The following is a 21,373-nucleotide window of genomic DNA, read 5'->3' as shown; positions in this document are numbered from 1 at the left end:
ACGACTTAACAAGTCAGGAATCTCAACTGATACACGCTTCGTGATAGTCTCATGTACATACAAACACTAGGTCTTTAACCTCGCATAAGCGGACATCTTGCCTTTCTGTGTTCTCTTTCTCAGAAGTCCTACTAAGGATAACTACTTATTGGAAGCTTGATTCACTGTATATCAAAATTAAATCCACGCCGAGTGAACGCTTTTAAAATTACACTGCATTCCTAGTTTTTGTTCGTTTTTTGTATCTTCGTTTCTGTTTGTTTGTGTGTCTGTTCCCTGTACCATCCATAAACTCCCGCCCCCACCTCTCCCCCACCCCCCCCCCCTCCAATCCTCATTATTCTGCTCTATTAAGCCTCCCGCCCAGGCCCAAAAATAATTAGCTAATAGCAAGAAATAAAAACAACAACTGTGATGTCGATAAAAACATTACATTATAATGTAAGGTAGTCTACATTTAGTTGGAGGGTAGTTGCACAAACATCCGGTGAAGAAGGGGGGCGATGGAAGAGGACAAAGGTATTATTTGAGGGAGGAAGGTTAGGGGGGAGGGAGGAGGAAGGGTGACACAGAATAACTTAGCTTGAGACAGGGTCACAGACTATTGAAATTTACTGAGTGGGGATCTGTCGAGAGTAGAGGTGGGACAGTGCATGCCATGATCACATGTAAGCGTGAGTGGAAAACCTCTGGGAACTTTGTCATACGAGTTTCCATATAGAAATAGATATTTACTGCAGTTAGACGTTGAACCCAACCTATTGTACACTAATAGTTGTGAGAGGCAGTACTTGCTACTAACCAATAATACTATTGATGTGAAACAGAGTCCATTAGCCTTAAGTCAAATGCTTAAACTTCTAAAAAAATATGTCACGTACATATAAACAGTCCTACAACCCATGAACACGACTTACCAGGGAAAGCATGCGCGAACTACAAAAAAAAAAGGCACGCAGAAAAGCAATGGTAGATTGTACCGTTATATTCGAACCAAACTAACTGGAGACGACATTAGTCAAAATGAAATAAAACTCGCATCAAATGAATAACATAACGAACAATGAAATTGGCCAAGAAATACGTTACACAATTTAAATCCCTCTCCTAATGTGATGACCTGGTAAATTAAAACAATACTTAAGAACAATCGAAGGACTTAAGAAGGTCTAAGTACAAGAAAAGAACCGACCAAGGTTCTAGCACATCAAAACATGACGATTCTAAGACCCTTTTCAGATGATTTTATCATTTATAGAAGAAAATAAAAAGAACGACCGTCGTAAGCTTCAAACACCTAGCTAGTTTATGAGGTTTCTTTACAATGATAAGCTAAAACACTGAACATTTTCTCCTCTATAACTGGAATGAAATTTAATTGGCATGAATTAAATCAAATTCAAAATTGAAATAGACTGAAAATTTTCTGTTAAGCCTTAATTACAAGCGAAAATGGAATATCAGTCGATCAGACTTGAAATGTGCAAAGTTCAAACTGGAAAAAGGTCTATTAACTGAAGTTTGTTTAGCCTCTGAGAGATACGGGGGTACCGTGGAGGACTGGGAAAACAGGATTTAGGGTGGGGTAGGTGGTTATCATTCACAATGCAACACCGATGATGATCAGTTGAGTGTTAGTTATTACAATTCTCTTAAGTTGTCGATGAAAATAAAATGCACATCTGGGATTTGGGAGGTTACGTCAAATTCTAAGGGATCCTACATTTCGATAGCACTGGTCATTTTCCTTCTGTCTCACATCCTCCACCTCCTCATTACATGCGTCACCCCTAAGAACTCAGTTTTGTGAACGTGCTGTTTGCCATCTGTTGATATCTTATAATTCGACCTGTTCAAGCAGGTACATTTCAGTCACGCATTGCCCTTGTGATGATTATAAAATGCATAAGAGTGAAGTTCCCTTTCAGTCGGAGCAAGATGTCGTCTGAGCACCAATACGTGATGCAGTTCTTTCTCATCTTATTGCTCGTTTGTCTGGGCGCTCCAGCCAGTGAAGGTACGGTATCTGCTCTTTGCGCTTTCTGATTTTTCACCTAAATTAAACTTATCACGGCCAGCTAAGGCGTTTTTACGTCTTGTTAATGCGACAAGAAGCGAACTAAGAGGTGAGGGAGGGGCGCACAGATCAAGGAAATTGGGAATTAAATTTCTTTCCAAATCAAGCAACAGGCTAATTTATAGAACATTGGCAGTGCATTCAGCTAAAACTTTTTAATTGTCATCATTTTGAAGGAAAAAAAAACATTTGATGTATTAAGGTAAATTAATCTTTATTTTTACAGGGTGATCCATTCAGCTCTAAGGCTGGTATCCATAAGGGCCCTGTAAATATAAAATTAATTAATTAATTTAATTAATTAATGTATTTCTTTACAGCACTCGGTTTCAAGGCCGGAAAAGACAATATAACAACAAGCTCATCAGGGCTGTTTGCTTGTAAGAAGATTTACTTCCAGACTCCATTTTACGGCGGACAGCAAGTAACAGTTCTAACTTCAGTTGGCCATACCGTGAAAAGCCAAACGCCTCGAAACGGCGCTGCAGTCTGGGTTGAAGGTGTTAAAGCGAGTGAATTTACCGTGTGCGTTCTTGAGTTTTCTTATGGCAGCAATAAGTCTCTGGAAGTAAACTGGGTCGCCTTTACTGAAAAGCTCCATGGATCTCAGATAGGTTCTACATCCTTAAACTCTTGGACAACTGGAACAGAATGCAAGAGGATCGATTTCCAGCAGGTTAGAATTTGTTTTCCTAAGTGATCTAGAAAGCGTAGAGACATATTAAGAGTTCATGAGTTTATAAGTTACAAAATCTAAAAATCTAATGCTGTGCGGAAACAAAACGCAAATACTTCTAATGCAAACGAACAACACCAATAAACAATAAGTTCATCAGTGGCTTCTGGATTTAAGTATATTTTATATTTTAAATATTTGAAGTATCTTTAGCCGGCTCTACTGCTCTTTGAGAAAATATTTGCACTTTAAGTTAGCGTGACAGTTGTTACGTAACTCACGTTTAAATACTAATTTGTCATTGGAGACAGTTCGTATTTTTAGCATCACGTCAATTTTCCCATGTTCATAGTGTCTGCAAATGACGAGCATTAAATTATTTAAAAAGAGACATTAATCTCATCTTTTGATCTGCCGTCAACCTCGAACGATCGTTTACATCTTGAACTGACGTCGTCAATAGAATGGAAACGGGAAGGGTCGTGGAGCATATTTACATAGTTACATATTTTGGTTTATTTTATTTTATTTTATCTAATTAATTTAGTTAATTTTTTTTCTAGACATCCACACATCTACGCATCCACGTACGCACTCGCGCATCAACGTACTCAAGTTACCATCCTCAATTCGATACAATGACACATTTGTGCGATCACACATCCACACATCCGCATATCTAAACATTCGCCATGCATCCACGCATCCACGTACTCAAGCTATCATCCTCAATTTGGTACAATGACACATTTGCGCGATCACGCATCCACGCATCCGCACATCAAAGCATTCACATTTTTAGGCATTCATACATTCAGGCATCAAGGCATCCACGCATCAAGGCATCCACGCATACAGGCATTCACGCATCCACGCATCCACGCATCCACGCATCCACGCATTCATATATTCAGGCATCCAGGAAATCCAGGCATCCAGGCATCCAGGCATCCACGTATCCACGCATCCACGCATCCACGCATCCACGCATCCACACATCCACGCCTTCATATATTCCGGCATCTAGGAAAACGGGGCATCCATGCATCCAAGCATCCACGCATCCACGCCTTCATATATTCAGGTATCTAGGAAAATCGGGCATCCATGCATCCAGGCATCCACGTATCCACGCATCCGCGCATCCACGCATCCACGCCTTCAGGCATCTAAGAAAACCGGGCATCCATGCATCCAAGCATCCACGCATCCACGCATCCGCACATCCACGTATCCACGCCTTCATATATTCAGGCATCTAGGAAAACCGGGCATCCATGCATCCAGGCATCCACGTATCCAGGCATCCACGCATTCATGTATTCAGGCATCCAGGTATCCAGGCATCCACGCATCCACGCATCCTCGCATTCGTAGATCCACGCATCTACCCAACCATGTATACACATTTACCCATTCATGCATCCAGACACGCATCCACGCATTGATGCATCCAAATAGCCCGGCAACCGCGCGGCCGAGAATTCACGCATCTAATTCTTTATTGCTCCACATAGTTACTTATTTATTTATTTACTCCTTTCTTCATGCAATACTCCGCTCTTCCGCTCCACCATTTCTCCATCCCTCGCTCCTCCGCTCCTCCACTTCACTCATTCCTCCATTGTTGGTCATTTACATATATACGCGAATTCGTTCATTCGGTCATTTGCACATTCACTTAATCATCCACTTTTTGATTCTGTCTCTATTTAATTTCAGCGTTTTTCGACTCCACCGACCATTTTTGTTACTGCTAGTCACCAGTTTCCCAAGAGACCTCAAGATGCCATGGCCGTGTGGGTGGAGGAGTTGCGCGTGGACAATTTCAAAATTTGCCTCAGAGAAGCAAAGATTTTCGATGGTCCTCATAAAAACATAAAGATAGTGAGTAAATTCGACATTTTCTGTCAATCGTCATTCTAATCAACAACAGGTGTACATTATGTACGACCCAAAAACGTTCGCTTTCTGCGCCAAAGTAATTAAAGCTACAATCATGGACAAAAGTCTCGGGACAAATTTGCACTTTTGGCGCTTTTGCGTACACGCCAGACGCGAACACAACTTCACCTGCCTAACCTCGCCCCCCACCCCCCATACAATGTTGAAAACTAGTACGTGCAATTTCAACTGATTTTCAACATTGTGTTGGGGGGGGAGGGGGGACAGCAGCCCGTTTATAAAGGATATAGCAGCGTTTTCTTTATACTTCAGTTCTAACACACAGACAATCAGTTACATTACATAAGTGTCCCAAGGACTTTTGTCCACGATTGTAGCTCAATAAAAACCACAGTCTATTGTCATCGTTCCCACCAATTTAGATCCTCGAGGGGCGTTACGATGTTGCTAAATATATCATAGGCCAACTTACCACGTGACTGTTTTAGAAACGATGTTTATGCCTGATCGTCGTCCATTGATGCTGTCTCAGATGTGAAACCAAATGTTATTGCCGCATTTAAATTTATCTTAATCAGTTTTACTGTTTAGTCTGTCTTTGCATTATAAGTCATTTGTTTTATTTTATTCATTGTTTCTGATCCTTTGTATTTATGTTTGTTACAGTTGTTTAGTTTCTAGAGCTCTTATCTATTTATTATTATAAAATATTGTATTTTTAGATTTATCTAGGTGAGGGTCACAAGTTTGATAGTGAATGTTCAATATTATGTGTTAACCCTCAATAAACAAAAGCTTCTTCTCCTTCTCCTTCTTCTCCTTCTTCTTCCTGTTTTTTTTCTTCTTCTTCTTCTTCTTCCTCTTTTTTTTTTTGTTTTTCTTCTTCTTCTTCTTTTCCTTCTTCTTCTTCTTCTTCTTCGTATTTTATTTGGTCTGAATATCTTATTCATAATTATTAGTATGCGTTAATGAAAATATACTTAACTGAAATGTCTATTACGAAATGACTATTTCGTTTTTGTATAATTGTCAGGTGTTATTTATTTATTTATTTCTTTGTTTTTTGTTATTTATTTTCTGCAGAATTGGATGGCGTTTACAAACCTAAAAGTGGACAACTTTACCCTAACCGACAGCCTGGTGTTTACCAATACAAACTCACCATCTGATCAGGATAACTACGCTTTCTGTCAAGTAAGAATTAAACCAACGAAAATCCTTTAAGGTCATCAAAAGGGCAACACTAATAAGTTAGAATTGACGGTTAACATGGAACTATTTCAGCTGTGGGCCCACAGAATACTTTTTTATGATCTGTCATAGTTAGTTTCCGAGATCATACTTCATCCTCGGTGATCAACTGACCAAGAATACTTTTCCTCTTGTTCTAATCGAAGCCATGCATGCACTCTGATTTGGAAACCAAACATTCGAATTAGCGCTGTTAAGTGCAAATACGAATTATTTACCAACCTTTATAAATACTAACAATAATACTTTTTTTTCTACCACTGCAGACAATAAACTTCACAGAGCCATTTTATGCTCGTCCTGTTGTGTTGGTGACACCAAAGCGCAGTGACAACAACAACAATGCTAATTTGTCTGGGTCACGTTGCAACGCTGTTACCGCTTGGGTTGAGGTAAGGAACACTTATTGTGATCTTTGTGTGAATTTTGGCAAACTCTCAGGTAATCAGAGAGATTATTTATCTTTTCTTCTCTACAGTGACTCAATGTACTCAATGTACCCTTCCTCATTCCCTTTATATCAGTTTTGTGAAAATTCTATTGGCAGTATGAATATGGCAACTTAATTAAACGAGGCCAAGCCTAATTTATTTTTGTGGTTTTTTACCCAGCATACATCAACAACTGACGCACAGGTGTGTGTGAAGAATTACAACAGTGACGCCAACAATAAAGATGTTATCACCGTCGACTACATGGTCACCGGAGGTGGGCGAAAATACTCCATATGCACCAAGAAAAATCACCGAATACATTTAAAACTGGTTATCGAATTTTTTGGTCAGGTTATAAAAAGAAAATGGCAGATTTTGGTCTTAAATAGGGTAAGGGTTTTGGGAAGCGACCTTCTAGGAGTACCTCCCCTCCCCCGGGTGTTATTCATTGCATTGCAAACCAAATTCACACTAACAGGGCAGAAGTTGGATTAACTCTCTAGCAAATGTGTACCAGAAAATTAAATCGTTTCCTGACAAGTTTAACTTGTCTTGCCAGACTTGGATCCTTGCATCGACGTGACATGTCATTATCACTGTCTGTGTAAAGCGTTTGGACCAAATGATGCTCGCTGCGTGGCTGTTGACAGATGTCCTTCCTACCAAGAACCAGTCTGCTCATCAAATGGCACAACATACGATAATGAATGTTTGTTTCGACAGGAAATGTGTCTTCAGCGACTGAACTTCTCTGTGCAACACCCTGGTAGTTGTGAAGGTTAGCAATTGTTTTACGTTGAAATTTCTGATCATGATCATGGGGATAAGATGACAACGACGATGATGACGATGGCGATAACAATGACAAAGTTTGTGATGTTGATAACCATGATAATGATAACGATAATGATAATGATGACTGGTTTAACAGCACATGAAGAGGGTTTAAAACTCAGAAGATACAGGTTTAATGCAAAGAGATCCTAACCGTCGAGTTACATCTCACAACTGACTATTGACGCCTTAATTAGAACATACTTATGCATGCTATTCTTATACATCAGCATGCAGATCCTTATACAAGCATTCTTACACACTCTTGTACATAAATTAGCACACTATCACAATGACAGGGAAGATGACATTAAGTAGACAAATTTGGGTAGCTAAAATTGTTTGTACTTATCAATGTTTTGTGTTGTTTGCTAAAGGATTTCCTTTCCAGAGAGGTCGCCGTCACATGCCACACATTCCTTCACTGGGATATTCTCATTGTGAAGTAATTCGCCTCAAGCCTTATGTGTTCTATCCTGACAAATCACTTGAAGTTCAGATCACTGTCAATCATATTGACACCAGTGACAAGTCATATGTACACGATGCCGCTGTGTCGTGGATTGAAAATGTCAGTTATGATCGATTCACTGCGTGTGTGATGGCGGCAGGCTACAATGAGCGGAAATCACATGCTAACGTAACAGTTGATTGGATGGCGTACCAAGGGGCTCCAGTGGGCGGTGTGGCCGGAGAAGTACAGATATCACAGTGGTGGACTGGAACGACTTGCAAAGCTGTCAATTTTCCATCGGTAGGTACTGTTTCGCATAATTTTGCGATTTGACACAAAAAAATTTCTCAAAGAATTTCGAATAGCCAAAAGTTACCAAATTTAACTTGATATAATATGAAAACACTGGAACTAATAGGCCTAATATAAAATGTCGCCTCTAGCTCAGCCATTAGACCAAAAACTCTCTCTAGATGTCCAAACCTTCGCCAATTACACGGCAGCATTAGCAGCAACACCAATAACAATAACAACAACAACAACAACGGCGTCTTACTTTTAAAACAAATAGCAAAAACAACAACGACGACGACGTCTTACTATTGAAACAACGAGAACAACAACAACAACTTGGAAAAAAAAATAACATTAATAACAGAAACAACAATGTTAATAGAACAGCAATGTTAATAAGAACACGGTTTGCAATAAGTCATAAATCGAAAACTGAAGTTATCATTCTGGCCAATCAGGAAGAGCACAGACAATGTAATGAACCGCTCAAAACTTAAAGTAATAAATACACGTTGCTGACGCGAAACGTAGGAAACGTGTTGAACAAATTAATAGTGGTTTTGGTTTACTTCTGATTGGATAAAAGAGCGAGTGGTGCGTTTTTTTAAGCCAATCGTTTAGCGTTATAATGAACACCTAATTACTTTCAATACTCAAGTTAACACTGCTCTAGCAGCAGCAACAACTAAAGCAAAAACAAAAGAAGCGACAACGACAACAACAGTAGTGACAACAGCAAAAGGAGCAAAGGTAATAGTAAGAAAAACAACACTAGAAACTCGGACCAATGTTAAAATGGTGGTATTTGAGATTAGTGGTAGCTCTGAAATGCATGGCCAGTTGTTGGTTTACGAGTTAAGTGCTCAATTTACATGTTTTGTTTGTTTTCTATGCAGGGAAAGTTTTCATTGATACCTTCAGTGTTTGTTACTGCTGCTCACTATCGCGCAGGACTAAAGCGTGACGCTGCCAGTGTGTGGATTGAAGACGTCACGCAATCCTCATTCAAAGTTTGTTTGAGAGAGCTGCAGAACTACGCAGGATCTCACGAAGATGTTTATACTGTAAGTGATTACACCTTAGTTTTGTCACCACCCTATAGGTAATGAGGTTTCTTCATCGTTTACTACAGTTAATCAACGATTTAGGTAACTCCAAAAGGAGGATATTCAACTTTATAGTACGTTATACCATCCACGCATCTCAGTATAAAAAGATAGAGTGTGATGTAATTTGTTCAAATGTTGTTTTAATAGATACTATTATTTATATCTTAATTCTGTGGTTAATATTTATTTACTTTTCTCTCCATATTTGTTTAGAAATGGTTGGCGTTTTCGTTGCTCCACAAGCCTCTCTTCTCAGAACATAATTCAGTGTATTTTGCTAACGCTCAGCATCCTCCTGCAGATTACAACAATGCCTATTGCAAGGTTCGTATCAATTTCTTCTTATCAAAGAGCGTGCTTAGAATCTTATTATTTTCTGAAAACGTCTAAGAGTTACTGAACAGATATCGACAGAAAAAAATGCCACTGTAAACTATAGTACTGTAGGTTTTTATTTCGTTTGAAACTTAGATAACAGTATTTACGAGAGTTTTTCTTCAGGATATCCGCTTCACTAAGAAGTACAACAGCACCCCAAACGTGTTTGTTTCTGCGAACCATTCATCTAGCGGTGGAAATCGACAACCAGTACACAATGGCATAACTGCTTGGGTGGAGGTAATGCTGTTTTTTCACGTCTTCAGACATTCCCATAGCCATTTGCAACGACATTTTTGTACATACCGGTCGAACCAAATCTCGTCTATTTGGCAGTGTTCTTCGTTTGTTTCAGTTTTCTACGTTCCATTGTTATTTTGCATTAATCTTCCACCAATTTAAGCCATTTTCTGACTTCAAGAGAAAAATCGACAAAAGCATTTAATTTTCTATTGTAAACTTTAATAGCAGCAAATGATACGGTAATGACATGGCTTATTAGGTTTATTAGGAAGCTTACCTCCGTGTATTAATTAAGAGTGAATGCCTATAAAAATTGACCTAAATCGCCTATCAATGGCACAAGTCGAAAAATTGATTTCGCTTGTATTTTGCCCATAGATAGGTCCTAGTAAGAAAAGAAACGGACCATAGTTAGTTTCTGCTAATACAGCTTTCTTTGGTAGAAATATGCCAAAAACGATTTCGCCCCGATTGGGCTCAAAACCTACTTTCGGTTTTGCTGAATTTTCCGAATATTTGATTGCTTCGCGCTTCGCAGAACAGCTACTTGAGAATCTTTCAATGGATTTTATATTTAGTTCAGGTCTTCGTGGTATGACTGAGCGAAAAATAAAATAAATCGAAGCTAGTTTTGAGCCCGAAACGAGATCAAACAGACACGCAAAATTTTATAATGTGTTGCAACCGAATTATTGCATTAAAACATCGCCATATTTTTCTATGGGCTATAACTTTAAATACCATAAAAACACTTTCTACGGGTTGAACATACACCCAGCTGTTAGGATATCAAAAAATATCTCTGGGCAAATGGTTTTAAGTCGCCCGCTTTGGCCTGTGTTTCTCATAGATTTTGCCCAAAATCCGCCGTTGGAATGTAATCAATTGCGTGACGCGGATAGTCACTCTCGAGTAAATATTCGTCTCCAACAATCCGATGAAAGCAATTTTTGAAACAATGTCTGGTAAAATAATGGAAAATATTTTTTTTTTGTTTAAGTTAGTATAAATATATGTATATTTTTCGTTTGCATTGCAACACCCACGACATCCCTAATAAAGAAGGTGACTACAGTGCTCCAGGAAATGATTCAGGTGAGTAATTTTTAACTCGCTTGTTTATTTCCACAAGATGGCTCAGTTATTAATTCCACTGATAAATTACAATACAGTGACAGTTTTAGAGGTACACTTAACCAATCCTCTATAGTTTATGGCAATTGAATCATTGACTGACAAATAAAGTCAAGTGGAAATACCATAAATTCTATAAACTACTAATTGCGTGACGGCATCTCAACTCTTCTAGCTGTGTACAAAATTTGTTTTTACACGATATTGGCCGTTTTCACACTAGAGACGGATAATCCGTCTAGACGGATTATCCGTCTAAATAGACGGATAATCGGACGGATAAAAAAAATGAGCACCGTTCCGTTTTCACACTAAGACGAATTATCCGTAATGGACGGGTTATCCGTCTCTAGTGTGAAAACGGCCATTCTCAAACTCAGCTAGAAAACCCGGAAAGAAAATTAAAATGAAAGTGAATGCAATGAGTAAAGGCTAGCAACTATGAAGAGTAATCTATTCCTTCCAGTCGTTCGCAGTCAGTTTAATCACGTGACTGTCTCTTATTCCCAGATTTCGTTCTTCACAGAAAACCAAGGTGGTAGCGTTCGAACTCCTTAATCAGACCTAAAAATATGGGTACACGAGTGTGATTTCTTTATTCAATTCATTACGTCAATACAAAGAAATGCGTATACACGATTTCTCATGAAGAAATAGTTTCTCCAGGAGACAGAAATAGAACTCTTCAGCATTGAGTTTCTTGTCTAAACTAGTTCGGACTTCTCGAGCTCTAATGACAGTGTAAACAAATACAAAAAAAGTTTAAAAACATTTGGCCACGCGCGCGCTGTCTTGCAGGGTCGCTGGTCAAAGCTTTATTGTGTCAAGAAATATTTGTTACAAGTGTTCAAATGCATTTCCTGGAAAATTCTTTGTACAGTACAAGTTAATACTTAATTAATTAAAAATACTTTTACCGTAGGGTATAATCTTTTCATCGCTAGTTCAACTTCACGTGCAGATCGTTATCTGACATTCGATCAAACTTAGTTTTCTATCGAGCCATTCAAGTTCAATTTTCTCTCGCGGGGTCAGCTTGAGAGCTTTAGTCTCGATAAGTTCTTCTTTACTGTGTTCAAAATATAACCATGCTATGCGGTTTTTTTGGTAACTTAATTTTTGCCATTATTGCTCGAATGTTCTGCGGAAATCATCTTAACCGGAAATCGATCCGTCGAAATCAACAAATACAAATTTAATCACTGTAGCGTTCCTTCAGATCACGTAAGGCTACAAACCAACAATATCAACTTGTTATTACGCTTAACAAATGAACTTAGAACGATTTTCTTTCTAGAACTCGTTCTTGTAATTAAAATGATCAAAGAAAGAACGACAGCTTAAAACGACATAGCGGTAACACCCGAACTCCAAGTGAATTGCTTTTAATTGGCGCTTTTAATTAACGAAATTTCTAAAGCAGTGCCTTTCAAATTATTTAAGTTAAAAGTGGTCCATTATGTTTTTCTTTTTTCACCCAAATGTTCTAAGATAGCCATCTGCAGTTTGTTGGAAACGAATTATATATTCAGGGTGACCGTCCGCGTCACGCAATTGTTTACATTCCCACGGCGGTTCAGGAGAAAATCTATGAAAAACACAGGCCAAGGCGGGCGACTTAAAACCATTTGCCCAGAGATGTTTTTTGATTTTCAAACAGGTGGGTGTAAAGTTAGCCCGTAGAAAGTGTTTTTATGGCATTTAAAGTTATAGCCCATAGAAAAATATGGTGATATTTTAGTGCTATAATTCGTTTGCAACACATTGCAATATTTTGCGTTTCTGTTCGATCTCGTTTCGGGCTCAAACGAAACCTCGATTTATTTTATTTTTCACTCAGTCATACCATGAAGACCTGAGCTGAATCTAAAAACCATTGAAAGATTCTCAAGTAGCTGTTGTGCGACGTGCGAAGCAATCAAATTTCCAGAAAATTCAGCATAACTGGAAGTAGATTTTGAGCTCAATCGGGGAGAAATCGTTTTTCGCAAATTTCTTCCAAAAAAAGCTGCATTAGCAGAAACTAACTATGGTCCGTTTGTTCTCTAGCTAGGGCCAATCTTTGGGCAAAAAATGAGCAAAATCGATTTTTCGGCTTGTGCCGTTGTTTGGTCCATATTTGTGGGCAGTGGCTCTTAATATTTAGAATATCACCGTGAACGTTATACATTTCGGCTTCAGTTTAGGTTGTCACTGATTATTTCTGTTCTTTTTTACAGTACATCAATAAGACCGGTGTCCGAGTTTGTTTAAAGGAATTGTACGAGACAAAGTATGATCTACTGTCTATCTCGTACACTGTTCTGTCAGGTACGGACAAAAAAAAATATTTTACTATTCTCTAGATCAGCAGGAAAGTAGTTTAGCTCACTCAGTATTTATCTTTTCGCAATTTCTTCTTCTTATATTGTTAAAGATGAGATTTTAGCAACCAATGTTTGGAATTTGATGGCCCGAAGTCAATTTCACATCAAACGGAGTCAAATGTTTCCAGTAGGAGTAAAAATAGCAAAACATGCGAAGGCTTTCTTAGGAACATGGCAAACCAACGAAACTCGAGACATTCTTAATGATTTCTCTTACTTTTTATGCATTTATTTTTGTCTACATCTATAGACATTTGCCAGCCAGGATGGACTTACTTTGGCGGTTATTGCTATTTTTCAAGCCCCGTATGTGCCCCATGGTTGACCGCTGAGTCAAACTGTTCTGAGATGAATTCTGATCTGGTGACTGTGCACAACCAGGAGGAAAACGTATTTATTCAGCACCGTCATGCTGGCGATAGATCATGGATAGGGCTGAATGACCGCAGTGTTGAAGGCTCTTTTGTGTGGACAAACAAAGAAATTAGCAGTTTTAGGTTTTGGGCTCCAAAGCAACCAAACAACTGGAACAACGAAGACTGTGTGCACACTCTTGGCGTGAGGCATGGATACACTTGGAATGACGTGCCATGTGACAACTGCTACAACTTTACTTGTTTTACAGGTGATAAATATCTTGTTTAATTAATGTGGTTAATGTCTTCAATGTACATTTTATAATCAACTAATAATAATAATAATAATAATAATAATAATAATAACAATAACAATAACAATAGCAATAACATTAATTACTGTACACTGAATTCACGATCTCTTTTCTGAATGGCCGAAAGCGTACAGCGAATTTTCGAAATCAGCGCCTGTGACGTCATAACTGCAGATTATACAATAATCATGTCAAGGACACTCAAGATCCCGGTTAATCATGTTATGAATGACCGCGGTGCATGATTTCTAAGGGTTATCATGTCAAGTTCGCGCGCGTTGTGTTGCTTGCCGCTAGTGAAGAAGCAAAAACATGACTTCCATCTTTTTCCGTTCAATGTATAATAGGACAATCACATGACTTTTGGAGGGCATATAGTTTATTTGTGGCCCGAGTAGCATCATTTGCGCCCGAGCGCGAAGCGCAAGGGCGCAAATGATGCTACGAGGGACACAAATAAACTATATGACCGACAAAAGTCATGCGATTATCATTATTATCAATACACAAGGCCAAATCGTACAAATTCATTTAATAAGAAAAAAATGTTTACCAGAGATGTAGCATGAAACTACGGTATGGAAAGTTGTTGCTACAATACGAACAGCTAAACAAGAGCCAAATAAAATTCCTTTTTGTTTACAATAAAATGTCAAATATAATCCAGTTTTAAAAAGATTGGTAACAATGATTAGCAAAAAGAAATAGTCTGCAGGGCCGTTAATACATTAACGGCCCGCTAGGAGTCATTTGCGGCCCGCAAAGCGCGTGTTTTCAAGAGGGCGGTTTTCAATTTGGCCGCGTATATTGATAATAACAATAAGTAAATGGACCGAGTGGAGTACAATTCAGGGAGTAATCGGGCGAGTAGTTTCAAAATCGGACGAGCGCGAAGCACGAGGCCGATTTGAAATTACAGGCATGATTACTCCCTGAATTGTACGACACGAGGTCCAATTACTAATTTACCGTATCTATAACAAATTTTGGAATTAATATGTCTTTGGAGAACTTCTTTTGAGCGAAAACGTCTGTAACGCTTTTCATAAAATTTTAAAACTAAAGGAAACAGTGCGAATGAAGCCATTAAAGCGAGCATAATTAAAGTACGAGTCACGTGGGTATCCAATTACAGGTATCCAATTACGGAAAGTTCAAATTAGACACCTGTAATTGGACACCTACGTGATTGTGCGCCGATTACGTGACAAATAGGCGCGGGGAGAACTAATCACGATCAAGAGTTTTGTTATAGATACGATTATACACAATTATTGGATGATTTTTTTTTTGTGATATCCAGAATAATCAATGTTGACGTAGGGGTTATCAGCCGAAGCCGAACTGCTGAGGCTGATAACCCTTATTATTATCAATATACGCGGCCAAATTGAAAACCGCCCTCTTGAAAACACGCGCTTTGCGGGCCGCAAATGACTCCTAGCGGGCCGTTAATGTATTAACGGCCCTGCAGACTATTTCTTTTTGCTAATCATTGTTACCAATCTTTTTAAAACTGGATTATATTTGACATTTTATTGTAAACAAAAAGGAATTTTATTTGGCTCTTGTTTAGCTGTTCGTATTGTAGCAACAACTTTCCATACCATAGTTTCATGCTACATCTCTGTTAAACATTTTTTTCTTATTAAATGAATTTGTACGATTTGGCCTTGTGTATTGATAATAATGATAATCGCATGACTTTTGTCGGTCATATAGTTTATTTGTGTCCCTCGTAGCATCATTTGCGCCCTTGCGCTTCGCGCTCGGGCGCAAATGATGCTACTCGGGCCACAAATAAACTATATGCCCTCCAAAAGTCATGCGATTGTCTTATTAGTAATAGTGATATAGATAACTGGATGCATGGTTCATTTTCAACATCACTTGTTGCCAATTTTAATTTTTTTTTTTCTTTTTTTTTCTTTTTCTTGTTTTACTGTTTCAGACCTAGAGGAGTGCACTACCAACACCCACAACTGTGACGTGAATGCAGATTGTGCTAATACTGTGGGCTCATATTCCTGTAAGTGTAGAGCTGGATATACCGGAAGTGGAAAAACTTGCAATGGTAAGAATGCAACCAACCAACAATCTGAAAAAGTGAAGAAATGAAAATATCTGATGTTAATATTGAATGTAATAACGCTCTCTTTTATTTCCAAATCTAATCCGCGTTAAAATTTCATTCTGTGCTTATTTGATTTTCAACCTATTTGGAAACTGGTTGAGAGACTCGGTATTTAGACCATCTAATACTGTACTTAGCTTGCGAGTCAAACAACTACAGAATGTAAAATAAATCGAATATTTTTCTCTAAACATACTGCTTACAGTAAACATTGGATTTTCTGTTCGAAAGGCGCACGCTCGGAGAAATGCTCAGACTGACGAGAGTTCTTACTTTATGCCATATTTACTCTTTTTAACTTCATTTCAGACATAAACGAGTGCTCTTCCAACTCCTACAGCTGTGATGCCAATACAGTTTGCAACAATACTCGTGGATCTTACATCTGCCTGTGTAAACCTGGATTTTCAAGCGATGGCAAAAATTGCACCGGTAAGGTATCTTTGCTTAGAAAGAACTACATAAGTTGTTGGTTAAGAACAACACACTACGAAATTAAGTCACAAGACAATCAGGCAATTCCTTCAGCAAAAATATTATGGACTGAAAGGGAACTCAATCTGGCTTTTGGATATGAAACACACAAAAAAACGCTCTATAACCAGGACTTCTCACCTGTGACAGTTTTATGAATAGACGTTTTGAACCCCAACTGAAGCAGCAATCAGAGTTTACATAGAGCGGTTTTAAATTGGGTGTCAAAATTATTAGGGAAATTTAGTTTTGGTTTTATTACGGTTTGAGGTTGGCTGAGTAGTTAATATGGTGAGTGATTGGTTAGATTTTGGTTTTACGAAACTTTATTGAAAACCGCTATAAAGTACTATCAATATCAATACCAACAAGAGAAGATCTAGGTAAATACCTTGTTCTTCTCTTCATTCCAACGGATACTTCATTCAAAACAAAGAAAAAATGTTTTCTTTATATTGCCGTGTTGTTGCCCACAGACATTGATGAGTGCGTCAGCGGTGTACACGACTGCCACCGCTCAGCTTCATGCACAAACACTGTAGGATCCTATACATGTTCGTGTAACCATCCTTTATCAGGAGACGGCAAAACTTGTAGGTACACCGCGGCAGGTAGGTATTTCACGTTGACTGAGCTTGAATTCAAGTTAAGTAATTCTTTACGTTTTCAAGTTGCACTTGTTAGAGTAAGCTCAAACTGCCCGCCAAAGATGAAGTCAAAACTGAAATTTTTTCTTAACTTTTGTGCTGTGAAATGGTTCTAAAAAGCAATTCGCCAAAACTAATTCCTGAATGCTGCACCTTAGTGGTTGATATTGCAACTTTCTGACCACTTTGGAAACTAATCACAACTCTCTATTCTATTTTGGATCAGTTGCCATATCATAAGGAATATTACTGATGCAATTAAAAGAGGACACGACTCAGTGTTAATATTGTTTGATACCACCTTGCTTATGTAACACAGACAAATGTTAACATTAACAAAAAAACTATTCAGACCAGAGAGGGGTAAAACGGAAAGAGCCCACACTGATTTTAGCCGGTTATCGTAACTTTTATATTTAACAAAAGGCTGTCAAACTTGGCGGTGACTTCATATAATGCTGATTCTTCCACTGAGAATCTTGAGGCGCGGCGCTGAGTAGTGAAGTTTACTTTTTTGTCAAGACAAATGCTATCCGTTAATTTTTGCCATTCAGAGTTTAAACCACACTTTAAGATTATTGATCAATGCGACCCAGAGTTTAGGAAATTGTATTCCAGATCAAGATATCTCGCGTTGTAGGGCATAACATGCAAACAAAAAGATATCCACGTCACATGTGTGGCATAAGTAAAGGTCAGCCTGTGACTGGAGAAGATGAGAGTGTTATATATGACAAATATTAACATTACAAATTAATTAACAGAAATTACCAGTTGTATAGAAAAATGGAACCAAGGAACGTTTTTATATTTTATGTTTGCAGCTGGTCTTATCTATTCAAGCATTGTGGGAAACAGCCAGAATTTTCTGACGTGGCTCGAGAAATGGTTAAAGCCTGTGACTCGCCAATCTTCTTACTGGAATCGCTGTTACCGGGCAACTGTAAATGGCTGGTCTGGCTCTACCTTCCATTCAAACTGTGACGGCAAAGGTCCATCTGTCACAATCATCCGTGTTGGGAAATATATTTTTGGAGGATACACAAGTCTGTCATGGCCAAGTAGTAAGTGACATGATTAATTTCATCTTATCACGGGCCACCCAAACTCAAGCTGTGAGTCAGCGATGATCATATTGCGCAATGAAGATCACTGTGAATTTTATAGGGATATCAATAAACTGTACATATGCTTTGGAAAAAGAATATGCTAGAATAATTTTTTTAACAAATGCTTTACCTTGCTTCCACGGTGTATTCAGTTATTTATTGAATATACGCTTCTCTTTGCTGATTCAGAACGGTTTTTGGAATATACTGGGATGGAATGTCTTCAAGGAGAGTTAACTTGCTAAAATAACCTCGAATCAGTAAAGCAGTTGCACAGAACAACACTCGAAAGGAAAGGAAATCAATGATACTAATAATTTTCTGGTAATCTTGTTTCTTAAAACACATCCCAAAAAACTATTCCGATGGAAGCACTTGCATGTTTTTAGGACGGTGTTTTGGTCCCGGCTAATTGACAGCTTGAGCTCGATACTGAAACCACTGGTACAAAACGTTGCCGATGGATTAGTTTTTGACAAATGTTTGTTTTCCATAACTGATTATAAAGTAGTTTTTCTTCGGAGAAGGAAAAGAAGGGTGTAATGTCATATAGAACAGACTATCATACATTGCATGATTTGCCGCAACAAAGTTATAGCATTTTCCAGATCAAGCATCTCAAACCTATGTTTCTTCCATGTACTCCATGGAAGTGTTCTAAGGAAGCTAAAGCTGAGATCACTAGATTTAAAAATGTGATGGAAATAGATCGATTGTTATGCCAGGTAAAAAATAGAGAATGGTAAAACACGATTCGGTCCTGAAATCGGGGTAGTAGTTTGCCGGAACAGAAAGCCGTAAGATTAATACTGCAAAAAATAATAATGATATTTAAGAATAATTGTAAAAAATTGTGGACCAAAAAAATTGACGTTTAAATACGTTAATAACAAACGGTATAAAGTGTCAGTAAACTTAATTAATGTTGGATTTCTTTATTCATTGTGTATTTCAAATCAGGCTCCAGTTGTTCATATCACTACGATTCAGCAGCCTTTCTCTTCTCACTGGTTAACAAGCCTGGTTGGCAGCCACTAAAACTTGATCAATCCGGGGGACATTCTGGTTATAGAACCTATTCCATCTACAGCTGCTCTTCCTATGGACCAACATTTGGAGGAGCACACGATATACACATTGCCAACAACGCTGCATCAAACACCAACTCTTACACTAATCCTGGATACACCTACAGCCCGCTACCTGGTAATAGTCGTGGATCCTCCTTCTCACAATCATTCCTGACGGGAAGCTCTTACACCTTCCAACCTGATGAAGTCGAAGTCTTCTATGAAACTACCTGAAGGAATCGCGGAGCTTGGAGTCTTAGCTTTACACACCCTGTTCAGTAAAATTAAACCTATGCAAACTTATCAGGTATATACAGGGTGTTGGTAAATTATAGAAGAAACAAATCAGAAATTTTCAATACCACCGATGATATGTCAATCAATAAGTTAGTGTCACATAGAGTAGTCATGTATCCTTAGTCTAAGACAAACAGTTTACCTTGAGCCTACATCTTCAATAATCGTAATTCTCAAACTTATTAAAAATACATCAAGTTTAAACAAAGGGAATCATGACGGTGACGGTGATTAGATATGTGATCTTAATGAGCATAGAGTTTTGCGATCTTATTTCTCCGTTTTCTCATTAGTTCTAGTTTCGATTGAGAAGATTTATAAAACACTCAAGACAGTATTTGAACACATACTCAAACACCTCGGAATTCGTTCAAAATACTCCGCTGCGCGGGAACTTCGTGCCCTGCTCTTTACGATGAGTGTGTGGGTTCTTTAACGTCCCCTGCTGACCATAACAGTGAAGATGCAGGAGACGGGGCCTACGGTTTATCGTCCTTATCTGAGAAGACTAGAATATCTAACCATTTGCAGATGTCATTGCAAAGGCAGCATATTCTCCTCAGTTATTTTAAGACCCCGAGTGTTGGTCCGGTCTGGGGCTGGAACCCGAGACCTCCCGCACGGTAGTCCGACGCTCTACCAACTGAGCTAACCGGTCGGCGGTTAGCGTTAGGGTTAGGGTTGAATTTTCCTTTTCAATCTTTGGTTGTAGGTCTCGAAAACGGGGTGATACAGCAGATATTTCTCTTTCCCATGAATACACTGTTTTCGATATATTTAAATTCAGCTTGGCAGTGAGGCTCAGAGGACACAAACAAAGAAAATTAAATGACACGTTTCAGTATTCAATTCTTTTTTGTGTGTGTCCTCCAGGCCTCACTAGCTTTCGCTGTTCAACGGCATCATCAGAAAATGAAAGAAAATATTCAAAAGTGTGTGATGTAAAAGTGACGTAGGTGACGTGAATGATTTGAATATGTTGTAGGACAATGAGTGTACATGTGGTGATGGAAATATATGATAATGTGGACAATAGCTGATGATGCCGTTGAATGGCGAAAGTTCGGAATAAAAATGCAGTAGCTCGAGGCCTTAATTGGACCAATATATCTATCTATTCCAAAATGCTGCTGAAGGACAACTTCAAACGTTTACCTTAAGAGAAATTTAGCCATAGCTTGCACTTGGAATGAAAGTTTCCACTGGTTGAATTTCGCGAATTTCATGCCAGGATAGGCTTCAATGTAAAGGACTCGAACTGGTTTGTTTATGTTATTCAAGTTAAGTTCATTTAGAACAGAAAATTACATAGAGAAATATATCACAGAGTAGACATTTTTCGTTTAGAGAAATTATGTTATGAAAGTGCTATGGCAGAAACAAATATTTACAAGTGTCAAACACACAGTTATAAATGCTTGAAACAATAAAATAGAGCAGGGTAAAAATAGGACTTTGTCTTCAGGTTGTGCTCTTTCTTTTCCATGTTCACCGAGGAGTAAAATGCGCATGCGTCATACATGTCGTACGAGATCAAGACAAAAGCAAATCTACAAGAATATCTGTACAGACCCGCAAATGCAATTAGTCCCCAAATTCTAACCGCAAATAATTCACGGACCGGAAATGATGGAAATGCGTGGACTTACATACATACACACATACAACCTTTATTTATACACGATACAAAATTTCAAAGCTAACAAGCTTGTGGGGTTGTGACGTGTACTAAATAAAAAGATACAAATGCTAAAAATAATTAAGAAGCTGCAATTAAAAGATAAAATCATTCTTATAAAAGATATAATTTTGTTAAA

General features: G+C 38.3%; 1 protein-coding gene across 1 annotated transcript; it reads left to right on the top strand.

Annotated features, from left to right (window-relative positions):
- The first annotated feature begins 1,568 nt into the window (after positions 1-1,568).
- On the top strand, positions 1,569-21,004 carry LOC110058761 (uncharacterized). The gene is made up of 18 exons (XM_089271944.1): positions 1,569-2,017; positions 2,398-2,753; positions 4,476-4,640; positions 5,742-5,852; positions 6,176-6,301; positions 6,521-6,617; positions 6,903-7,121; positions 7,555-7,931; positions 8,822-8,989; positions 9,248-9,358; positions 9,536-9,652; positions 13,009-13,099; positions 13,406-13,780; positions 15,777-15,899; positions 16,269-16,391; positions 16,910-17,044; positions 17,905-18,144; positions 19,150-21,004. Exons 1-18 carry the CDS (start codon positions 1,891-1,893, stop codon positions 19,491-19,493), a joined length of 3,405 nt encoding a protein of 1,134 aa, XP_089128070.1. The 5' UTR covers positions 1,569-1,890; the 3' UTR covers positions 19,494-21,004.
- The last annotated feature ends 369 nt before the right edge of the window (positions 21,005-21,373 follow it).

Source organism: Orbicella faveolata, unplaced genomic scaffold (assembly GCF_042242905.1).
Source record: "Orbicella faveolata isolate gen_17 unplaced genomic scaffold, um_ofav_v1 contig_34, whole genome shotgun sequence".
Taxonomy (NCBI): Eukaryota; Metazoa; Cnidaria; class Anthozoa; order Scleractinia; family Merulinidae; genus Orbicella; species Orbicella faveolata.
The sequence above is the reverse complement of the archived record's forward strand: the minus strand, read 5'-3'. Positions and strand labels throughout refer to the sequence as shown.